Genomic DNA, 25692 nt, shown 5'->3' with positions numbered 1-25692 from the left:
CAGGGCAGGTATCGTTATCGTCGCCACTTTATAGGTACGGAAACTGAGACGCTGTGAAATTAAATGTCTTGCTCAAAGTCATGTAGCTAATTGGTAATGACATTGGACTGAAGCCCAGACTGCCCTGTAGGAGAATGGCTGTGTTAGACGCTGAGTTGCTCATTGACTGAGGCTGCTTTGACTGGATGGCTCCATTTCCATCGTTCTTGTGGCTGCCAGAAATCAGCACAGCAGGGCAGCAAGCCTTTGCTCTCCAAGGCGTGGAGAGTGGGGGGATCCTGCACCTTAGCGGGGAATTTCCTGGAGGGCGGGGATCTGAATGAGCGAGCTCACGTAAAGACCCTGGCGAGATGCCCGCACACCACGGGCACTCCACGAGAGGTGGTTCCTCTTTCTTTACCTGATGGTCATTACATAAACATTCAATTATTGGCCCCTAAGGAGGCTGGGGCAGGTGGAAAGCTGAATGGCCTGTTCTTTCTATTTGGTGTGTTTTTTGTTTTGTTTTGTTTTGTTTTTTTGAGACAGAGTCTCACTCTATTGCCCAGGCTGGAGTGCAGTGGCACGATCTGGCCTCACTGCAACTCTGCCTCCCGGGTTCAAGCAGTTCTTCTGCCTCAGCCTCCCAAGTAGCTGGGACTACAGGCGCCTGCCACCATGCCTGGCTAATTTTTGTATTTTTAATAGAGACTGGGTTTCGCCAAGTTGGCCAGGCTGGTCTCGAACTCCTGACTTCAAGTGATCCGCCCGCCTCAGCCTCCCAAAGTGCTGCAATTACAGGTGTGAGCCACCATGCCCGGCCTTTATTTGCTTCTCAGCTTTGCGATCTCATGCCGTAGTTGGGTGCAAAGTTGGCATCCACGGTGACAACCACAGTGGTATTTAAAATCACATAAGAAGACAAGAACTAGTGTTCTAATAAGATGGCTATCCAAAATAGGTAAGAGAAAAGGAGTTGGGGAGCAAAAAATATAAGATTTGAGATATCAGGGAAATGTTTTTATGAGGAATACCCAATTCCCTATATGACTTCAGATAACTGAGGCATCCTGGCAACCTGAGGTTGATATCAAAAGCTACTTTTGTTCTGAGTTGTCTAGAAAGGGCAGTCTTCGGTTTAAAGTGATATCAGTGCATAGTAATCACATTTAGCAACAAACTCCTGATATTTGCTTTCAACTTAATATTTCTGTCTACTTTTTTTTTTTTTTTTTTGAGCCGGGGTCTTGCTCTGTCGCCCAGGCTGGAGTGCAGTGGCCAGATCTCAGCTCACTATAAGCTCCAACTCCTGGGTTTACGCCGTTCTCCTGCCTCAGCCTCCCGAGTAGCTGGGACTACAGGCGCCCACCACGTCGCCCGGCTAGTTTTTTGTATTTTTTAGTAGAGACGAGGTTTCACCGTGTTAGCCAGGATGGTCTCGATCTCCGGACCTCGTGATCCGCCCATCTCGGCCTCCCAAAGTGCTGGGATTACAGGCTTGAGCCACGGCACCCTGCCTACTTTTTTTTTTTATTTTTGAGACTCCCACTCTGTCACCCAGGCTGGAATGCAGTGGTGCGACAATATAGCTCACTACAGCCTTGAATTCTAGGCTCAAGTGATTCTCCCACCTCCGCCTCCCAAGTAGCCAGGACTACAGGAACACATCACCTCGTCTGGTTAATTTTTTTAATGTTTTGTAGAAATGGGGTCTCACTATGCTGCCCAGGCTGGTCTGGAACTCCCGGCCCCAAGCAATCCTCCTGCCTCAGCCTCCCAAACTGCTGGGATTACAGGCATGAGAAACTGCACCCCGACTCTTGTCTATTTCTAAGAGGAACAGGCTTAATAAGACCATATATTGTGTTCTTTATCTCTTTCCTTATTCTTAACCCCACCCATGAACCCCATCCAGAGAATGAGTGACCCATGACAGGCAAGGGTCAAAAGGAGGTAGCTCCACAATTTCCTATGGCTCAGCTTGCTCTCTGAGTATCAGGGACTGAAAGTAACTTGGGCAAGTTTCCCCAAGCAGAAGTTCCCCAAGGGCAGACAGTTGGGAGTCCCAGCCAGTACAGGCCCCAGAGGGACCAGGAGCTTGAAGCTGCCATCTGTGTAACAAGAAGCTTTGGAACCAAAATGCAAAGAAGAGAAGGATGTTCTCAGGGCAATTGTCTCTATGTGGTAGGATCCAGGGAATGCTTTTTCTTTCTAGTGCCTTTGTGTGTTTTACGATTTTTCTACAAGGAACGTGTAGCCCTTTTACGACCTGAAACAAAAATTACTGTTTGTAAAAGGGAGGTGTTTGGGTTTGGGGGTCCAAGAGTTACCTGCTCTGAGTGAGGCCATTAATGACAAAATTCAGCCGCATCCTGCTCTGACCTGCCATGTGGGCAGTGTCCCCAAGGCAGGGACCACCCATGTCCTTTCTTGATAGGGAAGGCAGCTCAGCCAGCCAGCTGTGGTGGTCCTCCTGGGACACAGTTACTGATCATTTGGAGAAGAGAAGAAGCCTTGCCTGGGATCTGTGGACGCAGAGCTTAGGTTGCTGAGAGCTTTGAGTCTCAGAAATCAGAGGCATTGCCTGCCATTCCAGTCTTAGCCCCATCCTGCATTTCCAGCCTTCTCTTGAGATTCTTGAAGACACACATGCTGGTTCTGGCTTCAACGGACAGCGAGGTCATTTGAAATGTTCTCATATCTCATGCACACATTTATACATTGCTTAGGCAGCTTTCTCAACCTAAGCTGCCCTTCCCCTCCTTTATCTTGTCTACTGGAGAACTGGAAAACTCCTATACATCCTTCGAGTCCCCATATCTAGCCTCCTTTCAATAACTTTCTCTGATCGCTACCCCCAAGCAGTTATCTCTTCCTTCTTCTCTGCTCCCCCAGCATGGCCTCTAGGCCTCAACTATTTAGGCCTGTCATTGTTATTTCTTTGTGATTTATCTGTTCTAGCAGATCAGAGGCTCCTTGATACCATGACCTATGTCTTAATTATATTTCTGCCTCTAACACAGGCCTCTCATTCATTCATTCATCTACCCATCTCCCCAACTACCATTCCTCAGTGCCAGCTTTGTGCTAGATACTATCTCACACACACACACAGCTGCAAGACGGTGTGACATTTTTGGCAACCATACGACCCAGAACAAAGGGCCTGGAAAGCCTGTACTTTTCAAGACTCAGACATCCTGGGCCTTGGGAAATCTTGTCTCTTAACTCGGTGTCATGGAGGATGATGACACTCTGGGTGAAGCTCCTCCCATCCTGGGTTCAACCTCAAAAGCTCCTTACTCCAAGAAGCAGATCATTCTCCCTCAACCGCACATTGATACGTGGCTTAGACAGCTTTCTCAACTTAAGCTGCCCTTCCCCTCCCTTATCTTGTCCACTGGAGAACTGAAAAGCTCCTACACATCCTTCAAGGCCCCAAAATCTAGCCTCCTTTCAATAGTGCCCAACCCCACTCAGGCATCTGGAGATCCAGAGAAGTAACCAATTCCAGATTTGAAGCCAAACTAGGAATCAAAACCCAGGAGTCCCATCGCCAGTCTGTGCCAAGATACTAGGATCTGCCATGCACCCATTGCCATCTCCTAAGATGATATTCACCAAGCTGTCCCCACTGCCCATGAAGGCGCCAGGAAAAGACCTACCAAGTCTTTGATATGGACATTTCTGGAAGGAAACTGGTCCACAAAATAATTGGCCATCCTACACCCTGGAGTCTAGAAGTACTCAGCTCCTAGGAGGGCTTAGATCTGCGCCTCCTTCTTCCACTTCCCACGGGCTTCATTCCACCCACCTCAGTGGCCATCCCTCCTCTCCCCAACCCCAGGGCAAAAGAGAAGGCCATGGGGTTAATTGATTGGAAGCCTCTCCCTGGCAGCAGGCAGTAGTCTCCAGAGCTGGGTCTTCTCTAGGCTGGCGTTAGGTGGTCCCTGGGGACCTCAGAGCCTGGGAGCTGTCAGTGCCTTCCGCTCACTTACCCTTTGTTAATTGCAGAATATACAGATTGCTGGGTAGCGCTTTCCAGTTCTGTGCCTTTTCCTGGATCCTTTGCCACTTGGCAGCCTGCAGGCAGCTGTGCAAAACAGCAAGGAGCTTTCTTGTTTGGTGTCAGTGTCAGAGAGCTTGGAACTCTGTTTTCATTTTCCCTTTTTTTCTCGTTTCTTCCTCCCCACCCTCAAGTGCTCTGTTTTGCTAACTTCTCCGTCTACTCTCCTTTATCTCCATGACACCTTTCTGTGCCTCACTTTTCAAGTTAGGGACTCTTCTGATGCCTGTCCCCCCATCCCCACCTCCCCAATTCCCCCATCCTCACCCTCCCCAATCCCACCATCCCCACTCCCACCTTTCACCCAGAGATCAAAAAGCAAAACTTCCCACTCTAATGGGGGTTTGTACCCAGGCAGGAGAAGATTGAATCCTCCTGTGCAAATGGGAAGAGGTGGGAAAAGAGATTAAATCATCTCCCTCACTCGAGGATACGTGCGACTGACCCTTTGCTCTGAGGGACCACGAGCCTGCGTATCTGGGGCCTTCACAAACGCCCCGGTGGGTGGGCCGCTGCCTACAGGTAATTGAAGGGGAATGAGGGAACTGGGCCAGCATCCTTGCTGAGACCAGCACTGAGCCATACTCCTTCCCCACACTGCAGACCTCACGCACCAGATCCAGCCAGAGCCTTTACCTAAGGGGTTCCCCAGGTGAGGGAGGAGTGTCGCTGGACCTGCAAGTCTATGAAAGGCCTCAGAAAATGCAGCTCACTGTCCCTGTGGGGACACCCAAAGGATAGAGGTTGTTAAGTAGGGATGGCTCAAGTTGCAAGGGCTGGGCACTGGGCCGGGGCGCCCACGGACTTTGACTATACCCACCATATGCAGAGCATCTCATGGGTCACAAAGATGGGCAGGGTGTAGTCCCCACCCTTGAGGAGCTGAAGCTGCTGTGGTTTCTCTCCTGTCCAGTGGGGCTAAAGATCTCTGCCCTTCCCCTGAATGGGATGTTGTGAGACCAATCAGTTGGATGGTTGCCTGGAGAATAAGGCTGAAAGCCTGTTACAAATGCAAGGTAATAGCAGTGGGGATAGACCCCTGGCTTCCAGCACCGCGCTCTTTACCTGACCCAGATGGGACAAGTCTGGGAAGACAGCCTGCATCACCTTGGACTGAGAATGGGGTTGCTATGACTCTCAGTCGAGCCACAACTTTCCCTGAGTATCTTACTTGCCAGTTCCAGGCTAGCTTGCCAGAGAAGCAGTGGGCTCTGAGGTGGGAGAGAGCTGGAAAGGAAATCTCATGTTCTAGGAACCCAGAAGCACCTCCAAAGTGTTCACAGTGTTGAGCCCCCTTCTCTGCAGTTAGAATAATTTGCACCTAGTCCTGTGCCAAGCAGTCATGCACAAACCCAGTACCGTACACTCACATACATGTGCACATGCATACACACACAGACACACACACACACAACTGGGGCCAGCTTCTAGGAAAAAGGAGTGACTACCATTCTTTTTCTTTTCTTTTCTTTAAATTTTATTTTATTTAAGTTCTGGGGTACATGTGCAGGATGTGCAGGTTTATTACATAGGTGAACGTGTGCCATGGTGGTTTGCTACCCCTATCAACCCATCACCTAGGTATTAAGCCCCGTACGCATTAGCTATTTATCCTGATGTTCTCCCTCCCCCTGCCCCCACCACGGGCCCCAGTGTGTGTTGTTCCCCTCCCTGTGTCCATGTGTTCTCATTGTTCAGCTCCCACTTATAAGTGAGAACATATGATGACTACTATTTTTCTTATACCCTGAGCATTTAAGAGTCCTTCTAAGGAATTCACCTCCTCCTCCCTTCCCTTGCTAGGAGACTCATGGGTATTTTAGACCCCCCATCTCCAGAGGATGCTGATGAGGAAGAATTGCCTTCCCCAGGCCCTCCAGTCCCAGACTTAGAAAGGCCCAGAATGTCCTCCTAGGCATACTACCCAAATACCTCGGTGTTCCTGGCCTTCTCTCCTGAAAAACCCATCCTGGGCTTTTCAGCGTTCTTGAGGATGAGAAACTGAACTACATCTATGTTGTCTATAATTTCTATAATTACAGTTCACCCTTAAACAATGAGGGGGTATAGGTGCCACCCCCAACAAAGTCAAAAATCCAAGTATAACTTTGGATTCTCCCAAAATTTAACTACTAATAGCCTACTGTTGACTGGAAGCCAATAACATAAACAGTCAATTAACATGTTTCATATGTTATATGTATTCTAAATTGTAGTCTTAAAATGAGGTAAGCTAGAGAAAAGAAAATGGTATTTTAAAAATTCTAAGGAAGAGAAAATATATTTCCTATATGTTAAGTGGAAGTGGATCATCATAAAGGTCTCTGTCCTCATCATCTTCACACTGAGTGGGCTGAGGAGGAGGAAGAAGAGGAGGGGTTGGTCTTGCTGTCTTGGGGTGGCTGAGGCTGAAGAGGTGGAAGAGGTAGAGGAGGTGGAATGCGAGGCAGGAGAGGCAGGCACACTCACTGTAACTTTTGTTGAAAAAACATCTGTTTATAGGTGGACACAAATCAAACCCATGTTGTTCAAGGGTCAACTATATTTCTTTTTTTTTAACCTTAGCATTTAAACAAGTTCCTTTTGAAAATGTCAGCCTGTCTTTGCTATAGGAAGGGAAAGGAGATTTGGTCTGTGCTCAGTCCATCTTAAAGAGGCAAGAGCACATCTGGAGTCTGGGCTGGGGGAGGCAGCAGGGTCAAAGTGAGGAGGCCCAAGGTGTGGGGGAGCTCTTAGCAGACCCTGCTGGTTCAGCCATAAACCTTCCCTCCTTGGTCAGTCCTGGAGGAGCTACAGTTTCTACCATAGAATCAATACCTAGTAGGGGCCTTCGGAGACTAGATTCTAAAAGGTGAGAAAGCTCAACTTTCAGCCTCCTTCAGGGTCTCCTTCCAAAGCCTGTCTCTTCTCAGACATGACAGGACTGGTGTCTGTATTCCTCAAAAACGCTGGGCTGGTACTCCCTCCTCCCCGGGCACTTTCCTAGCCCAGCAGCCCTGAGCAGTGCTCAAAACTACAGGTTTCTCCCTCTTACCTCCTGAAACTTCCTTGAATCTCATCCATCCGTAAAGAGTTTCAGCTTTCTAGTGTGATCACAGGCTAGAAGTGACATTCTAATCCATATATTTGTTTTGAGATAGGGTCTTACTCTGTCATCCAGGCTGAAGTGCAGTGGCACCACCTTGGCTCAGGATCAGCTCCCTGGGCTCTGGTGATCCTCCCAGCTTTGTCCCCTAAGTAACTGAGACTACAGGTGTAGACCATCATGCCCAGATAATTTTTGCATTTTTTTGTAGAGATGAGGTTTTGCTATGTTGCCTCAGCTGGTCTCAAAATCCTTGGCTCAAGCAATCCGCCCACCTCAGCCTCCCAAAGTGCTGGGATTACAGGTGTGAGCCATTGCACTTGGCCATCGTGAAGATATTTTAGAAGATCTAAAGTCAGGTGACAGGGTCCCCATTTTCACCACAGCCCCAGCCCTCCTGATAATATCTCCGTATTTTAATCATGGTCTTTGGGAAATGATGCCTCCCATAGAAATGCTGGGATTGTCATGGTGTCACAGAAAGAGCACAGGATGGCACTGAGGTCAAAAGGCATGAGACCTTGAGTCAGCTGATGTTGAAGGGCCTAAGGTCCAAGGTCTCATTCTCCTTGAACATTCTGGGGTTTTCCCTCTCTGGAGCCCAACTCTCTCACCTTTTAGAATTTAGTTTCCTAAGGCCCCTACAGGGTGTTGATTCCATGGTAGAAATTGTAGCCCCTCTAGGACTGACCAATGAGGGAAAGTTTATGGCCAAAGGGAACTTAGGCAATTCTTAAGACAATCCAAGTCAATCACAGCTTCTGACCCCACAGCATGTGGGGGCCCTTCTGCCACCAGGTCCTCCCCCGTTCTTTCTGCCAGTGAGGACCAGCACCTGTCTGTGGGATCAGCTCCGGGGTGGGGGGGACCTGAACAGTCCATTTGCCATCAGTGCCCCAGTCAAGCACAGGGTCTGCTGAGTGACTAGGAAGGGCCAGTGGCTTGCCACAGCAAACCCAACGTAAGGATTTGCAGAGTCTTTGCCTATGCTGGCCCCGGCTGATAAGGAAAGCTCCCCAGAGTGAAAGGATGAAGAAAGGAAGCCTTCCCACCCCATCAAGGCGCCAGATCAGCCTTTCCACCCGCTGCGGCTCTGCACAAACCAGCTCCCTGATCTGACCGGCCCCAGCCCCCACCCTTACCCTCTCCCTGGCCTCACTCTGAGTGGGACCCAAGCCTGGGGGGAATTGAAAAGAAACAGCCAGCTTAGGTTGCTGTTGTTTTGTTTAAACAAACCGCTGGCTGGACTGACTTGGAAAGGAATAAGGGGAGGATGAGGAGCTCAGCCCCAGAACTCTCCATCTTGCTAGGGTGGCAGAAGAGCTCTGCAGGGAGAGTGGCTGCTGGGCATCTGTCAAGGCCTTCCCTCCTCTCCTGGAAGAGATGGGCATCAAGGAGACAGGTTTCCATTCTCCAATCCCTTAACCTTGTGGGCCGCAGCCCTTTGGCCACACCTGGGCCTGGATAATGCCAGCCCTGGATAATAATGCCAGGCCCAAAATGTGGGGAGTTGGGGGACCGCTCTGAAAGGGGAGCAAGACAGAGCTGGAGTGTGCATCACCGTATGGGTGGGACCTGATGTTGAAGGCTGCCCAGATTCTCCTGAGCAGAAAAGAACAGGATCAGGGAGAGTGGAAGGAAGTTAAAGGAAAGAGATCTTGGCTGAGCATGGTGGCTCATGCCTGTAATCCCAGCACTTTGGGAGCCTGAGGCGGGTGGATCACTGGAGGTCAGGAGTTCGAAACCAGCCTGACCGACATAGTGAAACCCCATCTCTACTAAGAATACAAAAATTAGCCAGGCCTGGTGGTGGGCACCTATAATCCCAGCTACTCAGGAAGTTGAGGCAGGAGAATCACTTGAATCCAGGAGGCGGAGGTTGCAGTGAGCCAAGATCGCACCACTGCATTCCAGCCTGGATGACAGAGCGAGACTCCAAAAAAAAGAAAAGAAAAGAAAAGAAGAAGGGAGGAAGGGAGGAAGGGAGGAAGGGAGGAAGGAAGGAAGGAAGGAAGGAAGGAAGGAAGGAAGGAAGGAAGGAAAGGGATCTCACCTGCATCAGGTGAAGAAGACGAAGTACAAGGGGCTCATGGGGGGAGGGTCTATCCTTCCACAGTCTCCTGCTCCTTCTTCCAACCAAATGAGACCTAGGTTATAGGAACCAGCCTTGGAAGAGGGATATCTGACCAAGAGGCCCAAAGTGAGGACAGTAATAGAGAAGCTGCAGTTCAAAGGGGAGGAGATCTGGTGGGTTCTGGACTGGACAAGTAGGACTTCAGTTCTATAAAAGGTAAACCACAAGCTAGAGGATTGAATCTCACCTACCCCTGCCCCCACCTCAAGCAGGGCCTCCCACCTCTCCCCCATCCTCCCAGCATCCCATGAGCCTGTCTTCTAGGCTTGGTGAAAAGGTAGCCAGGGCACAGTTAGGTGTCGGCAGACTCAATTAAGAGTCACGCTAATCACCTTCATTAAGGCTATAAAACCCCACACCTAGGGGCCTCGGGGCTCCCTGGCATGGCCTGGGGCCCCTGAGCCATGGCACAGAACCAGGGGCCCGGCACCAGTCTCTTTCATCTGAGCATCTCCTGGTCCTGCACAAACAGTAATTAGCACCCACCCCCGGGGTCACCTCATTATCCCACAGACACCGAGTGGAGGGGAGGAGGGAGGGAAAGAGAGGAGGGAAACTGAGGCTGTCCCAGTGGCCAAAGAAACTGCCCCAGAGTTGTGGGCTAAGTTAACTGAGGGTGGGGAGAAGCTACCACAGAATCAGGCAGTGTAGCCTCCTCCTGCCTTCCCTTCCCCCACTGGTTGCTCAGAGCCCATTGCTTAATATTCTAAAGGTTCCAAAGGGAGCAGAATCCTCCCTCCAGAGAAGATGGGCTCCTTAGCAAGATCCAGAGAACTGCAGATCTAAGCGCTTCCCTTAGATCTGACCAGACCCCACAGGTGATGTCGAGTGCCCAGTCTCAGGCACCCATGGGGATCATGGAACAGCTCTTTGGGAAGTGTCCTACAGGGCTTCTCTAGAGGGAAGGTGTCCATTTGCCACCCTCAGCAACACCTGTGTCTGTCCTCTCTCCCTGGATCCCCTGAGGTACCCATTCCGAAACCCCACTCACTGCCCTGTCTCCCAAAAGCAGCCATACATCCTCCTCCTCTCCCATCCTCCTCTCCCATCCTCCTTCCTCTCCCATCCTCCTCCTGCAGAGAAAGAAGCAATCGCGCAGAGCCCACGTGGCCTGAAGTGTGCCCAAGGCATAACCTACAGCCCTGCTTGTCTCTTCTTTCAGGGCGCCGACCTGAAGAAAGGGAAGATTCAGGGCCAGGAGTTATCGGGTGAGTAAGACCCTAGGGACCCCTTCCCCAGCCAGGGCATCAGTGACGATCACAGGAATCAAAACCTCATGGTGCTGCTTTGTCGTGTGCTAGCGCCAGCCTGAGAGTTTCCTTGGATGCCCTGATTTCATCTCCACAACTGCCTTTTATGGTCACTGCCATCAGTGTCCCCATTTTAAAGAGGATAACACTGAGGCACAGACCATCCTGTGCCATGTGAACAGCTAGTAAGGAATGCAGCCAGCATCACAGTGCAGGGGGCCATCTGCCAGGAGGCTGCTTGCAACACCTGTCCACCCCCATCCTCCCCCCAGCTCCCCTCTCTCAGATCCCTGCCCCAGGATGGTGCCCCCAACCTACCTTGAAAGGGATGCTCAGGTAGTGGGCTGGCCTCTGGCACAGGACTGGGCACCAAACTTAGCCTTGCAGTTCCGTGAAGCAGCATGGGCTTTGGCACCAATCAGGCCTGAATTCAAATCCCAGCACCACCACTCATTGTTGGCCTGGCTTCACCTCTCAAGCCTCCAGGAAATGGGAAGATGGAGGAGATGTCATAAGTGAAGGCCTACAGCCCAGAGCCTGGCTCGGAGAAGTAGTCTAGCATGTGTGAACCCTTTCCTCTCCTCCTCATGCCTTAATTCTCTGCCTTTGGTGGTTTTGAATGGGGGGATTCTTGAGGACAGCCCTAGTGAGAGGCATTAGTCTCTATCTCCCTTGAGGATAAATTCTCCATTGCGCAGATCCAGTGAGTTCTCACTTCAGACTTGTCCGCACAGAACCGAGGTCACCAGTTTTGGGCAGCGTCGAGTGTGCCCACGGTGGAGTGCACTCCACAGCCCACATACCCACCCACCTCGCCCACACTGACTTGCGCACGAGGAGACTCCCTGGCACCCACCTGTGCTCAGAAGACTTTCTCAGCACTGGTGGTGTTTAGGAAAAATGCTCCTTTACCTGCATTTACACACACACTAACAGGGCCTCCAAAACAGCCTCAGGGTGTTTGCACACTGGCTTTTCGTGTGCACACACCCGCCCCAAGTGGAGACCTCCAACCACACACACTCACATGGCTCCAAGCACATCCAGCTCTGCTCTCACTCTGAGTGCGCACGCGTGCACACACACACACACACACACACACTCACACATCTGATCTGCAATCCAAAAATGCAGGGAAAGATGAATCGTCAGGAATTCCCCGGCTGTTGGCATGCTGGAAGCCACCAGTGGCCGGAAGTACACAGTGAGGGACTCTTCCAATGCTCCAAGCAGCAAGTCGTGCTTTTGTTTAATGATCGGGAGAGAAAAGAAGGGGAGATGGCCATAAAGGACCAATACACCCTCCCACCAATATCCTCATTGCAAATGCTTCTTTCCCACCCACCCAGGAGGATTCTTGGCTCCAGCCTGGCTCTCCTCCATGGAAAGGAAGATGGAGAGAGGGAAGGGGAGTGGGAAGGGCTGAAGTATGCTGGGAAAGAGGCCCACCTTGAAAGACCCAGGCCAGGCCAGCAAGATTTATCTTTCTGCATGTACTTGGGGAAAGAATGAGGGATGTCCGCACCCCACTTTCCCCCCATCAAAAAAAAGCCCAGCCTCCTGGAGGAAGAGGGAAGGAGTGGGAGAGGGGCCTTCTTCCCGGTGCCCCAAGCGCCCAGCTCCTACAGCTCCCATGATCAAACCTTTGAACCCAGTCCCTCCCACCCTTGTAACCACTTCCAGATCCTCCAGACGCAGCCAAGAAATTGGCTTCTTTGGGGATTGAGTTCATAAGCAAATGCCGAAAAAATAAATAAAAATCCTCTGCCAAACACACTCGCAGAGGAAGATGGGCTTCTCTTGAGGCAGGAAATTCATCAGGATAGACTAAAGCAAAAACAGGACAATGCCAACACCCACCGGCCCATAAAGGCCTGGGAGCCACGCCAGCACCCGAGGCCTTCAAGCCAGCTCAGGGTGTTTCCTCTCGGACCACCTCCTCCCCCACTCTCACTCCCACCAAAATATGTACTTCTTAAATGAAGATACTGAAGCTGAGATCCCGCCAAATACAAATCCTAATGGTTTGCATGGGTGAGTCCTGATCTGGGGCCCCAGGGAGGTCAGCAGGACCATGGGAAGACAGAGAGCTCTGCCCTGGGTAATATGGGATGCTGATGCCCACCTCTCTCCTTCTTCTACCTGTAGCCTACCAGGCTCCCTCCCCACCAGCACACAGTGGCTTCCATCGCTACCAGTTCTTTGTCTATCTTCAGGAAGGAAAAGTCATCTCTCTCCTTCCCAAGGAAAACAAAACTCGAGGTAAGACCTTCCCATCCTTCCATCCACCTCCAGGGTGAATTCTGGGGTGGAACCAACGCTTCATGCATTTATGGGGAAATTAGGGCCTTGACCCCCACTCATTAGCCTTGGAGACTGGTGTCAAAGGCTGGTGTTTCTTGGGAGCAAACTGGAAGGAGTTCCTTAAAGATGTTGGCATCAGATGTGGTCTCCCTTGAGAAGTAAGTCCCACAGACTAATGTGGAGGCTCTAGCTGAGTGGGTTGCTATGTAAGGCAGGGTCTCAAAGTGGGTGACTGGAGCCAGGGAGAAGAGTGCCCCGAAACTTTGCATGGCATGTGCAGACAGCTGCCCCTGAAATTTGGCAAGTCACTGTGCTCTGTAATTGAGTCTGATCTGGGCAAGAGGGCACTGGAATGCCACCCTGCCGGTCTATCCTCACGGTTTGCTAATTACTGGGTCGGCTGTGCCATCTTAGTGATGAGGTGAAGATGTCCCCCACCATCCCCCCTCCACCAGCTTCTCTGAGCAGCCCTCCTTGGCTTCTGGAGCAGACCAACTCCGTATAGCCTCCTAATGGTGAACCCTGCCTGCTTGGCCTCGGTCCTCCCGCCACCAGGGCCAGGGAGCAGGAGCGGTGGCCACTTGGCCACTGCAGCATGCCACAAGTGACTCACCTGAGCCAGTGTGAGCCATGCCCCCGACTCCCCCTCCCGCCATCTAAACCTTAGATTTCTCTTCCAGAAAATGGGAAATAAAGCCACCCCTGCACTCTATCACCTCCCCAATTTTAGGGAAGGGAAGACAATAGAGACTGCACAAATGCCATCTGAGAGTGCAAGGAGCACGTCCCCCAGGCTGGCAGGAAGGCAAGTGGGAGGGTGGGTGTCATCAGCCATTGCCTCTCACCCAGTGACCTTGACCAAACATCCACCCACTGGGAAGCCGACACAGGTATTGCTACAGCTGCAATGCCGGAGGCCCCAGAGGAGAGGAACATGGAGCCCAGAAAGGCACAGGTTGAGTGACTGGGCCCTTCAGATGTGCCGAGCAGGGCCTACAAATCACAGAGGGCTCCAGGCCACCCTGGGAGTGGAGCTGGTGCAAACTTTCCACCGGTGAACCTTCCCCAGGTGCCCTCAGCGCCTTGCCAATCTGTGAATCTATTTAAATGGCTTTGCCAAAGACACACTTTTAAGTTTTGATGCAGAGAGAAGGAAACACAATTATGTATCTTGCCCAGACCAAGAAAAACTGTCTCCAGCACCCTGGCTACCAGTCTCACCAAAGATGTCAGGACCTCAGCCTATGACATTCCCCCACCCATAGGGTTCTCATAAAATGAGGCACTGCCTCTGAGCCCCACCATGAAACTCTGGGGTTACCATGCCTATGCCCAGGGCAGGAGCCTCTCGTGGGGTAAGTGCCTTCTGAAGGCAGGATGGAGGCAAGGATAGAGCATCAGGAGATGCCATGAGGAGGGACAGACAAGGGAATAAGAGAGCTGTGTACACCAAAGACACTTCCCTACTCTGTGTGCTGGGGCTCCTGAGGCTCGACGGCAGCCTGTCCTCCAGAAACCGCATTGGCCTGAGGTACCAGCAAAGGCCTGACCCACCCCTCCCAGGATGTTGGTGACCAGGCAAGGAAGCCAAAACACACTGGGCCTGAAACCCATTGTTTGGTCTTGTGTACTTCCCCACCCCACCCCTTGACCCACCTTTCGTCCATGGGGAACTTAGAAACTGGACTTGCATCTGGACAGGGTTTAAAATGGCCCTCCCAGATGAAAGCCCCAGCCAAGGTCCCAGTCTTGCCATATGATGCCTTCCATGTGCCCAGCGCTGTGCTGGGAACTTCAGAGAAGACACAATCAAGGGCACCAGGAAGTTTCCCTGCCCTCAAGTGGCTTACAGTCTGCTTTGAAAATAATTAAATAACAATGCAGAGCAGGTTGTAATTAAACACTTAACTGTGTGATTCTAACTGTAAGGACAATTGGAAGTCTGTGGACTCAGGGATAGATCTCTTCCCTTCCTACTATGCCCTTCCCTCCAGAACACTGTGCCCTCTCCAGCCAGAGAGGGTATAAAGGTGTTTTATTGTAGAGTGAGGCAATCTGGACTCCCCTCTCTCTAGTTAGTGATTTCACTTTGAGGCCAATGAATGAACCTTGCTGGGCCTCGGTTTCCTCATCTAGAAAATGAGGGGTTGGCTCCAGATGATCTACAAATTTCTCTGGCCCTGAGGCCATGGGGAGGAGGTTGGAGCAGGGCTGGGCCCTAGAGAAGGAGGAGAGCTGAATCCTTGAGTGAAGGAAGAGGGAGCTCTGGGTTGGAGAAATCGTGTGTGTGTGTGTGTGTGTGTGTATTTTTTTAAGTGAGAAAATGGAGGGGAAGGGGGAAAACAAGGTTCTCAAAAGTCTGGCAGAGGAGTGGCTTTTGCGGGTCGACTCTGGGAAGCCATTCAAGATTATTTACCGGAGAAGCAACACTCAAAAGTCACTTTTTGGAGATGATGAACCTGGAGGGACAGGCAGAACTGACGAGAATGAGAGGACAGGACACCACCAGAGGGGTCGAGACATGAGACAGTGAGGTGTGGATGAACCCAGGGGTGATTACAAAAGCAGAAACCCCAGGTCCTTGCACAGTGTTGAAACACTCAGGGTGTGGTGCTCTCTGAAGCACCTGGACAGTGCCTGGGGACTTCTGGAGCCCAGGGCTGGACCAGTGCTTGGGAGGCCAGAGCATGGGGCCCTGCCAATGAACACAGGCCCCAGGACTTGCATTGATCTAGATTTCTCTCCATGGGAGAGAATCCGTGGAGGAAGTGGGATGCCAGGGGTTGGGCGGGGCGGCGGTGGGGGCAGTGTGGTGTAACCAGCTGCTTGTGTCCCCCGGGTGAACAGGCAGGAAAAGCTTCTAGAGACTCGAGGGGAAAGGTCAGCCTACAGGAACGAGGTAGAGGGATGTCTATGGCAGATGGGCCCCTGAACCCCATCCTATTCAGGCCTCTTCCCTCCCTGGATCTTATGGGTGAATGACAGGCTTAGGGTGAAGAAGGGAGCTTGAGATGATTCTAGTAGAGCCTGTCATGACTATGTAGAGGGGTGTAGGGATGGCATTGTTCAGACCCAAGGAGGTGAAACCCTTCCCAGAATTCCTTTTTTTTTTACTGTGACTCCAGGACAATGTACATGTGGTCAGCAAATGAGATCTTGACATCCCAACTCTGATTGTTTGACGTTGGCTGGGTGACCTCCCCTCCCTGGGCCTTGATTTTGACCTCATCAAGATAAGGGGTTGGACTAGTTGATCTGCAACTGAATGACCTGAAATTGATTTGCTCCCAGCTTCCTGGGCTGTCCTCACCTCTCTGTTCTGCCGAATAAATGCAGGGACCAGCTGATGAGGCTCGACTCTCCCGGCCAACCCTGACATTTCCTAGTAGAGGTCTTCCATCAGACCCCAGGAGGCCAGGAGCACAGCAAGGGCCCCGGAGGGGCTTAGAGCTACCCTGCTTCTAGCTGATAAAACCCTGACCTGCCACCCCACTCCTCCTACCTTTGCACAGCTCCTTCCTCTCTGGCCACTTTCGAACCACGCTTGGCATAACTCAGTAATGCCTTCTGCATTCGCTCAGCTGATGCCAGACGCCCAGTGTGTGCTTGGCGCTGTTTTGGGTGCTGTAAGAAGTCACCACGTGATGGTGTCCCTGCTCTCATGCATGTGTGGAGTCACCCTGGTGTAGCTCTGTGGATAGGCGGTGCTCACTGAGACAGTTAGGGAAGATATTCAAACAGCGCAAGCATAACTGGTCCCCAGTGCGGGAGGAGCACAGACCTCTGAACTCTAAACAGCCTTAACTGGTGCCTCTGACAAGGGCTGGCTGGCCAGCATCACAGGACGGCTGTGCGACGCATGTCCCAAAGGCCACACTTTAGCTTTCCAGATTTGCAGTCACCATTATCTCAGGCCTGTGACATGCTAGGCTTTCTCCCTCTGATTCTAAGTGAACACCCCTCTGAGGGGGACATCTTCCCTTCCAGGCAGATTTCATTTGCACCTTGTACCATTGCCCTTGTGTGCAGCACACTGCCAGAACATCCCTGAACTACTTCTTTGCTCACATCTGCCAGCCCACCACTGCCCATCTGGGCACCTCATTCTCCCCTTCCCAGACCCACAATGCCTTGCCCACCTTCTAAGCACCAGTCTCCCCTACTGGCCCTCCATCACGCCCTCTGGAACAGCCCCACAGAGCTGATCTGCTCAGCCAGGCTTCCTCCCGCCTGCTGTTGGCATCTCTAGTCTCTATCGTCTTCTCCACTCGCAGAGCATTTGTCGTGCCTCCCCAGACATCTGCTTTGATCTCTTCTGTATTCCTAAATCACTTGCCGCTCGTGGTGGCCCCGCTTCCACCATGAGACTATCAGTTCCTTAAGAGAAGTGCTCACCTCTGCCTTCTTTCCCTTCTCCCACCTGTCCCTGTGCCCAGCCCACTGTGGGCTTTCAGTCAATGAGTGTGTCTGTGTGTGGGACACAGCCATGTATGCACATCCACAAGCCATTCACACACATGGATCTGCACGTTCTCACACCCCCACATTCACAAACACACAGCAGCTTCCCTCAGCACCTGAGAAGGCAGCCACCTCTGTGAGGACCATGCCCACAAGTGACAGTCTCTGCACTGATCCATGTCCTCCCTGTCCCGCCTCTCCACCAGCCTCCCTGCCCCTCCCTGGCCTTCCCCTTGCCAACCACGTCAAGGGGGCAGGACAGTGGCCATCACCCCTACCCTGGGACAAATGAGGAAAGCAAAGCCTGAAACAGTGAGTGGCATGACTTACCAAGAGCATCCACAGTTAAGAGCCATTTGACTTTCTTCTGACTTCCAGGGAAGGGCTGTTTGCACCTGCCACCGTCTTGCCTACATCCCCGTTCTCCTGACCCAGACCACCAGACTTCTGAGCCCCATTGGGGATACAGACAGAGTGCATTTGCATCCTGCTGTCCCGGGCCTCCTTGGCCAGCAGCAGCTGCCCAGAATGGTCCATGCACATGCCCCCTCCCTGGCTGTGGCTGAGCCTCAGACTCCTGGGGAGCTATGGTCTGTGCCACACCACACCTCAGTCACCTCACCCAGAGGTGTCACAAGCCAGTCTCACACTCTTCTTGCAAGCGAGCAGGGGAAATCCCCTCTCTGCCCCACGAGAGGACATGCCACAGCTTGCTCCAGAAGCCACTGCAAGGCCAAGTGTCCAGGATGGTGTCAACGTGCTGGAAACTAACAGGCAAGAGAGGCTCTGGTCACCACCTCCAGAGCAGCCTCAGGGCCTTCAGAGGGGAAACTTGTTCACTGCAAAATGGAAGTCCTGGACCAGGCAGCCATAAACCGCTCCCTAGCACCACAGGCACCCAAATTCAGTAGCTCAGAGGTGGAGCCACCCACCCACAGGGGTCAGAGAGGAGAGACAGGCAGGGACTTGCCACACAGGGGGTTGAAGTCTTGCTTGTGGCATCTGAAGGCATGCAGGCCTCGGTGCGTGAGAAAGAAGGGGAATCTTGGGGCCAAGGGCAGCAGAGCCCCATGCAGCTTCAAGGGTAGGCGGTGTTGCCGCAGAGGGATGAGGCTGGGAGGAAATCCACCAGCCTGGTAGCAGAACACAGCAGCTCATGGTGTCAGGAAGCATGGAGGGAAGAGGTCTGAGAGGAAAGGAGGCCCTGCCTGGAGAGCAGCCCCCGCCCTCAGACTGCCCCTCCCCAGCGCACACACAGACAGACACAAACACACTCAGCCCACCCCGTGACCTCCCATGGTGGTTCACCTGGCCCAGCCCCAGCATCCCCCAGGGCCCAGCCCCTGATCACTGTGTGGGCTTGTGGCAGGAGGCGCTCTTCCTCCAAAGGGCCCCACCCACCTGGCCAAGCGGGTAGAACTGGGGGCCTGGCAGCCGCCCAGCTGGGGCCATCCCGGGCAACACTCAGACAGGCGCCCAGGCTGGGAACCACCTGAAAGCTCCATGAGCCCCAGGTGGACCTCCTCAAGAAGCAAGTCCCAGTCCAGCCAAACATCAGCCGTCCCAAGCAATATTGAACACATCATGAAGAAACCACAGATAAGCCCCCGGATTCTACCCAAAATGCCAGCCAACTGTCACCGCTACCAAATATTGGAATTTATCACTGGGAGCTAAACTGGCAGCTTGGAGTCTCCCATCCTCCTGAAACCTTTCGTGTCCCACCCTCAGCTGCAGAAGGGCGGAGGAGGCCTAGGAGATGCACTGGCTGGATAATTAGAACCAGCTTCTACTCTTCAGCCCTCCTGGGTCCTCTCTCCAAAGGAGATGTGGGTCCCCTCACTACCCCAATACTCCCCTGGCATCCCCACCCTCTCACTCCTGCCAAAGTCACAGTGCCCCCCACTACCCCAAAGCCTCTCGAGCCCGCAGGATCAGCCACTCAGCAAATCTCCTCCAGGAGTAATTGGATGTGATGGAACGAGGGCTTTTCAGGTCCTGAGTACAAGTCTCCGGATGTCATTTAATGGCACAAAAAATAAAAGGCTCAGGCCTCCCGCCTACCACCGCCAGGACATCATTAATCTTGGCAGAAAGGTATCAGCGCTTCTATCAATGTGGCCGGTCTCGTGACGAGCCAGACAAATTACAGACCTGAGCCGGGCTCTCTGTGGGGCGGTTATTAGGCCAGAGTTGAGTTTTTGTTTTTTTCTTCAGGGCCACCATCCCCCAACAAGAAGCAGTGGTACCCTTACCTAACGGGAAAGGCAGTGAGGCCAGGAAAGAGGGTGACCACCTTGGGTAGATACAGATCACCAGCTGAAGGAACAGGGCTATTCAGAGCCACAGCCAGTGGGCCCTGTCCTTACAGAGACTGCCCTGGGACAAGATGCTGCCGCAGCTCCAACCTCAGGGGCTCAGCAACCCACTCCCTATTCTCCAGTCCACCCGAACAGGGGCCCATGGGAGAATGGAGCTGGGGTGAGGAGCTTCCCTACCCCACTTCCCAGGCTGAGGGAAATACATCAGGACGGAAATACTGAGCACCAAGTGACCAGTCAGGTGGGAAACGTCCCTTGGCTACAGCAGGGTCACCCAGGAAATGCTGTCCTCAGCTGTCGGGAAGTCTTAAGAGTGGGCCTGGCTGGGCTCGGTGACTCACACCTGTAATCCCAGCACTTTGGGAGGCCCAGGCAGGAGGATCACTTGGGCCAGGAGTTTGAGATCAGCCTGGGCAACATAAAGAGAGCCTGTCTCTACAAACAATTTTTTTTTTAATTAGCCAGGTGTGGTAGCACACAGCTGTGGTTCCAGCTACTCAGGAGGCTGAGGCAAGAGGATCACCTGAGCCTGGGAGGTCAAGGCTGTAATGACCAGTGATAGTGCCACTGCACCCCAGCCTAGAGAATGGGCCTGCTGACGGGAAGCCAGGGGTGTCACTGGGGGTGGGGAACTTGTCTGCTAGGGACCCAGACTACAAAGTTCTACTGCTGGCCAAGGCCACCCTTTGAAGGACCAGACCGTGATTAGTTTAGTATTACTTGTATTATATTAGAAACTCGCCGAGGGCAGGCGGTGAAACGAGGTAGCTCCGCTGACCCCATGCCTGGCAGAGGATGAGGGTGATGGCTGCCAGTGTTAAAGGGGCTCTGGGGTCTGACCTCATCTAAGAGCTTGCACTTCTGGCAGGGGAGCAGACCCCTCATTCTTCCAAGTCCTGCAAGGGGGCCAGGGTCAGCTGGACTTGGTGGAGCACCTCTCAGTTTCTCGGATGCCTGCTTAGCCCTGACTGGCCCAGTGGAGCTGTCCAGATGCCTGTAACAAACCACTCCCAAATGGTGGAAAGCCAGCCCCACAGATTTGGGAAGCTTGGGGTGGAGAGAGTGACTGTCAAGACCTGCCCCAGGGCCGTTCCCAAACATTCCTGCCATCATCACAGTCCCTGGGACTAAAGCTCCGAGGAGGAGACCCTTCCCCAGCTGCTGAAGACAGGGGACATCTTTCCCCCCTAGAGCCTAATAGGAGGCCAGGCACAGAGTGGTGGCCCAGAAACCCCCCGGTGGCTTTAGATAAGGTTATCAGACTCTCCCCTTGGCCCCCATCTGGAACAACGCTGAAATCTAACGTCTCTCATCACTAACATCTTTCCTATCAGCAGTGACCAGTAAGTGAGAGTTCCAGGGCCGCTGCATCTGGCTATGCAGGATGAGAACGGCACCCCCTACGGTTGTGCAGGGATCAACCTGTACATCATATGCGGCAGCCCTGTCCTGAAACACCCAGGCCTCTGTGTCCCAGTCACAGGGCAGGTGGCTCATGAGACAGGCATCAGACAGCTTCCTCCTCCTTTCTCCCTTTAGCCAAGGCCTCCCACCACAGAGGCCTCTGAAGTGCCCGCACTGCCCCTGCCCTCATCCCAGGAAGAGCCTGGCCTGGGTGCGTCCATGGTACAGTGGAGTGGCCCAAGCACAGACAGCAGCTGCCCTCTTCCTGCCTGGCCGCGGGCTCTGCCTCTCAGGGACAGCAGTGCCATGCAGGAAGGGGCTTTCCTCTGAGCGGTGACCACAGAAGCCGCAGTCTCCTAGCTCTCCAGCTCTCCCCACACACCCCAAGGGCCTGACTCACCCCCTCTGCCTTCTAGAACTTGTCCTCTGTGGCAGGAAACAGGGGGTGTAAGGAGTTGCGGCCGAGCCAGGAAAGGAGGCAGTAAGAGGCTAGCCGGCACGGGGAATGGGTTTCAGGAGCTGGCCGGGGAGCCCGAGAACCACAGGGCCGACTTGGGACTGGAAAGGAACCACGAGGCCCCCAGTGCACTGAAGGCTCAGAGGCTTCCGAATTATCGAAGGGAGCCAGCTCTTGCTCTGGACGCAGGGGATTTCTTCCCCACAGCTTGCCCTGGCCTCGTGATGGGTTTCAATTCCCTTCCTGCCATGCGGGTTCCTTCCTGCCCTACGGTGGGGAAGGCCCCCTCGTCCCTGTTCCTGTCACACACCAATTCACCCATAAGCCCTTATTACCCTGGCATGCACACACACCAGCATACACACATATACACACATGCACCCACACCTACACATGTGTGTGCACACACTCGTTCCCAGGGTCATAATACCATAATTCCTTTCCTTCCAGCCAGCTGGGCTCCTGGGGTGCAGAGGCTCAAGGCACAGCCCCTCTGAAAGAACACTCAGGTAACACTGAGACTCCTAGGAGAACCCGGCTGCAGTCAGTACACCTCCAGCGGGAGAGGCTTTCTCTCCTTGGCCACACTTTCTGCAAAAGAACTCCTGGAACCCCTGGTTTTCCAGCCCCCCTGACCCCATCTGAGCATGCAGTCACTGAGTCGGATAGGCTTTGAGGGAATCTGCAAAGGCCTTTCCCCCATCCCTGCCCCTGTGCCTCAGTCATCCCATCTGTGAACTGGGAATGGGAACGGTCCTCCCTTTTTAGGATTGGTGTGAGGATTAAGCGAATTGTGTGTCAAGCTCTTAGAGTAGTATCAACACATAGGAAGCACAGAAATTGGGGTGTTACTGCTATTATTATTTGCATTATTGTCATTGTTATTTTGGGTTTTGGATTAAAAATTATCCTCTCCTTGAGAACATCTTTGAAATGTCAGCAGCCTCTGGGAGGCAGGAACGCTTCAATAGGCTTGCTATCTTAATTGCTATGAAAAGGGTGGTGGGTGCTGACCAAGGACACAGGTAGGTGAGAGGGTGGGTGGCCCGTGAGCCTCAGGTGAGGCTCTGAGAGCTGCCAGCCCCTTGCCCTCTTCTGTCTGGGTATCAGAGGTGACTGGTCTCCATTAATCCATTGTATATCGGCCACTGCCTAGCTCTGCTCCAGACAGGGTCTTCCCCAGGCACTCTCCACCCTGGGAGGTTGCTGCATTTAGCAAAAAGCAACAACAAAAAAAGTAGGATGCCCCGTAAAATTTGAATTCCAGATAAACAACGAAAAAATAAATTCGTGTTAAGTATGCTCCATGCAGAATGTGGGACACGCTCACACCAACAAACGATTTGCTATTTATCTGAGATTCAAATTGAACTGCTTCCTGCCTTTTCTTGGCAAGCATCTGCCCAGGGTGCCTGACACCCAGGGTTTGGGAAACAAGAACATGGGAACATGCCTCTGCCCACTTCCCTCAGCCTCACTCCATGCCCCGGGCTGTGCCCTCCTGGCCCTGCCATGAGGCCTGTTCACACTCGCCCCAGAAGATGCACCTCCCTGTACACACTTGTGTTTTCCCGCCCTGAGGAGGAACCCCTCCGACCTGGGCACTTTCTGGGCTTCTGCAGGCCCAGCTCCCCCGCCAGGGTCCAGGGGCTGCCCCTCCACCTCTGCCACAGGGAAGGCACCCTGGTGCACGCCCTGTCCTAGGACAGAGAGGAGGAGGTTGGTGGGGTTTAGTGGAGAAGATTGAAAGAAGAGCACTGATACTTCCGCCAATCTCAGCCCCAATCTCAGCCCCAGCAGCAGGGGTGAGCAGGTGTGAAGGAAAGCAGTGGTGAAACCTCCCATCCTAGGGTCAGGGGAGCCTGCAGGGAGAGGGCGTGAGTGGAGGAAGTGGGCAGCCCACATGATTGGGCTTCCTTTCTGCCCGAGAGTGAGAAGGTAGCTTTGCTAAACAGAGGCGCTGGGGAAGGAGACTCAGGCATCCTTGACTTGGGCTGGGCTCTCAGTCCCCATTGCCTTCTGGAGAGCAGACAGCTCTGCTGCTGTTCAGAAGCTCTGCTAACATCTGGGGACTGCCTCTGCGGCAGGAGCCAGAAACTCCTACAGCCACTACGCTCCATGGCCATCACATCACCTGCTGCCTCCGCTCCCCTGAGCCAGCCTCCCTCCCAGGCCCCTGCTAGCTTTCAAGTCCATGGCTCTTTCTCACTGCCTCCCTATGGTCTGTTTGTCCTTCCAGGCTCTTGGAAAATGGACATATTTCTGAACCGCTTCCACCTGGGCGAACCTGAAGCAAGCACCCAGTTCATGACCCAGAACTACCAGGACTCGCCAACCCTCCAGGCTCCCAGAGGAGGGGCCAGCAAGCCCAAACACAAAACCAGGTGGAGATAGCTGCCTGCTAGATGGCAGGCTTCGCCATCCAGGCACGTGGCCACCGACAATGTGGGTATGGAACCCCCTCTGGATACAGAACCCTTTCTTTTCCAAATTAAAAAAAAAAAAAAACCATCCAGGGCTTGGTGCTTTGCTTCCTAACTTGTATTCATTTGAAAAGCAACAAGAGGAAATTGGTCAATATTCAGTACTGGGGACTGAGGCTTTCCTGTAAATGCAAGGGGTTGGGTGGGGAGTGGGGAAAATAGATGGACAGGCAGAATATAGTGATCCCTAGACCCGAACTGTCACTGAGTCGCTGTGGGACCTCAGGGAAACCTCTTACGCTCCCCAAAGTTCTGCTCCCTTGGCTGTGACACGGAGGTAGGAAGAAGCGGGAGAGGGTGGTTGGTTTATTACCATGGGCCTTTCCAGGTCTGACATTTGATAACATTCATTCAGCAACTATTGTTGCATGTGGGATGCACCTGGCCTTCCTCCAGGCACTGGGAATGCATGCCTGCCTCATCCCCATGCATGGGTAGATAGGGCAGACACAGCGTGGTGCTCACCTCATGGAGCTTCCAGTCTAGCAGCAGAAGCAAATATCCCCAACAAATGATAAACTGTGATAAGTATGTTGAGGGTGCAAAGGGGGCCTGATTTCCGATGGAGAGGAAGGGTTGAAGACTCAGACAGAGCCCTGATGTTTAACTCCAGGGCTGAAAAGTGGGCTAGGGGTTACCAGGTGAGTGGAGACAGGAATAGAGAACATTCCAAAGCTCCTCCGAGCCCCTGTGGCTGGCAGGGGCACGCATGGCATCTTCCAGGAAATGAAAGGCCCGTGGTGTGGCTACCACCAAGTATGAAAGGGCAAGAACAGCATGACGGGTGGGCAAAGGCCAGACCATGCCAGGCCTTGTTGCCATGTTAAAGCTCTGGATTGTATCCAAAAAGCAATGGGAAATCATTAAATGATAAGTAGATTGGGCCAGGCATGGTGGCTTGTGCCTATAATCCCAGTGCTTTGGGAGGCCAAGGCCAGAGGATTGCTTGAAGCCAGGAGTTCAAGACCAGCCTGGGCGGCATAGGGAGACTCCCCCCATCCTACCAAAAATAAGAATAAAAAATTAGCCAGGTATGGTGGTGGATGCCTGTAGTCCCAGCTACTCAGGAGGCTGGCATAGGAGAATCACCTGCACCCAGAAGTTTGAGACTGCAGTTATCTGTGAATCTATGATTGCACCACTGCCCTCCAGCCTGGGCAACCGAGCAAGACCTCATCTCTAAAAAATTAATAAAATAAAATAAAAATAGATTGGAGGGGCAGATGGCATAATCAGATGTATGCTTTTAGAAAGCTGTGAATAAGGCCAGGTGCGGTGGCTCACGCCTATAATCTCAACACTTTGGGAGGCCAAGGTGGGCAAATCACCTGAGGTCAGGAGTTTGAGACCAGCCTAACTAATATGGTGAAACTCTGTCTCTACTAAAAATACAAAAAATTAGCCGAGCATAATGGTGAGCGCCTGTAATCCCAGCTACTTGGGAGGCTGAAGCAGGAGAATCACTTGAACCCTGGAGGCAAAGGTTGCAGTGAGCTGAGATCGCACCACTGCACTCCAGGCTGGGTGACAAAGTGAGACTCCATCTCAAAAAAAAAAGAAAGAAAAAGAAAAGAAAGCCCTGAATAAATTCTTTGATATCTGCAAGGAAAGGACTTTTGCCATCTAACTTCCCTGGGCTTTCTCTGCAGGCCTCTTGACTTCCCCATCCAAGGACTCTTGGGGACCCCTCCCTGCTACAGTCTCATTCCCAGCCTAAAGTTTTGGAGGCCCCTCACCTCCCCACCACC

The 25692-nt window shown here is 52.7% G+C and overlaps 1 protein-coding gene across 2 annotated transcripts in view; it reads left to right on the top strand.

The window, feature by feature from the left end:
* PEBP4 (phosphatidylethanolamine binding protein 4) overlaps positions 1–23978 on the top strand; it is a 225981-nt gene extending 202003 nt beyond the window's left edge. For both annotated transcript variants that reach the window (XM_026453965.1, XM_023216862.3), the window contains exons 5-7: positions 10427–10472; positions 12663–12776; positions 23701–23978. In XM_026453965.1, the coding sequence (XP_026309750.1) occupies positions 10427–10472; positions 12663–12776; positions 23701–23855 (315 nt within the window). In that variant the 3' untranslated portion in view covers positions 23856–23978. The remainder of the gene's footprint in view (positions 1–10426; positions 10473–12662; positions 12777–23700) is intronic.
* Positions 23979–25692: the final 1714 nt, after the last annotated feature.

The sequence above is a fragment of the Piliocolobus tephrosceles genome, chromosome 7 (assembly GCF_002776525.5).
Source record: "Piliocolobus tephrosceles isolate RC106 chromosome 7, ASM277652v3, whole genome shotgun sequence".
In the NCBI taxonomy this organism is placed as follows: domain Eukaryota; kingdom Metazoa; phylum Chordata; class Mammalia; order Primates; family Cercopithecidae; genus Piliocolobus; species Piliocolobus tephrosceles.
This window is presented reverse-complemented; position numbering and strand designations above follow the sequence as displayed.